This window comes from Emiliania huxleyi (genome assembly GCF_000372725.1).
Source record: "Emiliania huxleyi CCMP1516 unplaced genomic scaffold EMIHUscaffold_450, whole genome shotgun sequence".
Classification (NCBI taxonomy): Eukaryota; Haptophyta; order Isochrysidales; family Noelaerhabdaceae; genus Emiliania; species Emiliania huxleyi.
In genome coordinates, this window is record NW_005198610.1 from 65,333 (window position 1) to 67,617 (window position 2,285).

Consider the following 2,285-nt stretch of genomic DNA (forward strand, 5'->3'; position numbering starts at 1 on the left):
GCCATCCCTAGTCAGGATGGCTACCCTCTGTGTATCGCAGCCATCGGGCTAGAGGCTATGGCTGCACTGTAGCTAGCTCAGCCATCCCTAGGTAAGATGGTTGTGCAGGAACGTTCACAGCCATACTGCTGTCACGTTCCGAGGTTAGCCGATTCTAACTTAGCGCGTCGTGCAATTTCGTCACATCCTCATCAGGCGCTGCCACCGACTCAAGTGGATGGGGAGAGGAGTGGGGCGGACTACGGGGATCGGCTTCTCACACAGCCCTTCCTTCCTCGCAGCGAGCCCCTCTCGATGGTTTTCCAGGAAAATAGCTCCACCATCCACTTGAGTCGGTGGCAGCGCCTGATGAGGATGTGACGAAATTGCACGACGCGCTAAGTTAGAATCGGCTAACCTCGGAACGTGACAGCAGTATGGCTGTGAACGTTCCTGCACAACCATCTTACCTAGGGATGGCTGAGCTAGCTACAGTGCAGCCATAGCCTCCAGCCCGATGGCTGCGATACACAGAGGGCAGCCATCCTGACTAGGGATGGCTGGAAGCTCGCTGCTGCAGCCATACCGCCCGCCCCGGGGCGGGCCCTCATGGCTGACTTGTTGTTCCATCAGTAGAGGCTGGCGTTCTCTGTGGTCTCCAGGCGGAGGCCGTCTGTATTGCATGGGGAAGGCGTGTCCTTGGTGTCTTTCTGGGACACCTTTCTCGACTGGATCGAGCTAGTCGAGAAGGGCAAGCTTCGCCTCCTGGATCTATTTAAAAAGGGGGGGGGGGGGAGAAGGGAGGGTTGGCGCCACGCGCGCGCGCGATCCGGCGGCGAGTGAGCGTGCGGGCGCAACCTTGAGCGAGCCGTGCGGGAGATATGGGGAGATATGGGGAGATATGGGGAGATATGGGGAGATATGGGGAGATATGGGGCGATGTGGAACCTCGAGCGAGCCGTGCGGGAGATATGGGGAGATATGGGGAGATATGGGGAGATATGGGGAGATATGGGGCGATGTGGAACCTCGAGCGAGCCGTGCGGGAGATATGGGGAGATATGGGGAGAGATGGGGAGAGATGGGGAGAGATGGGGCGATGTGGAACCTCGAGCGAGCCGTGCGGGAGATATGGGGAGATATGGGGAGAGATGGGGAGAGATGGGGAGAGATGGGGCGATGTGGAACCTCGAGCGAGCCGTGCGGGAGATATGGGGAGATATGGGGAGAGATGGGGAGAGATGGGGAGAGATGGGGCGATGTGGAACCTCGAGCGAGCCGTGCGGGAGATATGGGGAGATATGGGGAGAGATGGGGAGAGATGGGGAGAGATGGGGCGATGTGGAACCTCGAGCGAGCCGTGCGGGAGGTATGGGGAGAGATGGGGAGAGATGGGGAGATATGGGGCGATGTGGAACCTCGAGCGAGCCGTGCGGGAGATATGGGGAGATATGGGGAGAGATGGGGAGAGATGGGGCGATGTGGAACCTCGAGCGAGCCGTGCGGGAGATATGGGGAGATATGGGGAGAGATGGGGAGAGATGGGGAGAGATGGGGCGATGTGGAACCTCGAGCGAGCCGTGCGGGAGATATGGGGAGATATGGGGAGATATGGGGAGAGATGGGGCGATGTGGAACCTCGAGCGAGCCGTGCGGGAGATATGGGGAGAGATGGGGAGAGATGGGGAGAGATGGGGCGATGTGGAACCTCGAGCGAGCCGTGCGGGAGATATGGGGAGATATGGGGAGATATGGGGAGAGATGGGGCGATGTGGAACCTCGAGCGAGCCGTGCGGGAGATATGGGGAGAGATGGGGAGAGATGGGGAGAGATGGGGCGATGTGGAACCTCGAGCGAGCCGTGCGGGAGATATGGGGAGATATGGGGAGAGATGGGGAGAGATGGGGCGATGTGGAACCTCGAGCGAGCCGTGCGGGAGATATGGGGAGATATGGGGAGATATGGGGAGAGATGGGGAGAGATGGGGAGAGATGGGGCGATGTGGAACCTCGAGCGAGCCGTTCGGGAGATATGGGGAGATATGGGGAGAGATGGGGAGAGATGGGGAGAGATGGGGCGATGTGGAACCTCGAGCGAGCCGTGCGGGAGATATGGGGAGATATGGGGAGAGATGGGGAGAGATGGGGAGATATGGGGCGATGTGGAACCTCGAGCGAGCCTTGCGGGAGATATGGGGAGATATGGGGAGAGATGGGGAGAGATGGGGACGAGATGGGAGCGATTGTGGGAAACCCCTTCCGATGCCGATGCCGTTGCGGGAGATATGGGGAGAGATGGGGAGAGAT

The 2,285-nt window shown here is 60.0% G+C and overlaps 1 protein-coding gene across 1 annotated transcript; it reads right to left on the bottom strand.

Moving 5' to 3' along the window:
- Nucleotides 1-608: 608 nt before the first annotated feature.
- On the bottom strand, nt 609-1,457 carry EMIHUDRAFT_76075 (hypothetical protein; the record flags this gene model as incomplete). The annotated part of the gene is made up of 1 exon (XM_005768601.1): nt 609-1,457. A coding segment is annotated over one exon (849 nt), but the record flags the coding sequence as incomplete, so codon positions are not given.
- Between the last annotated feature and the right edge of the window lie 828 nt (nt 1,458-2,285).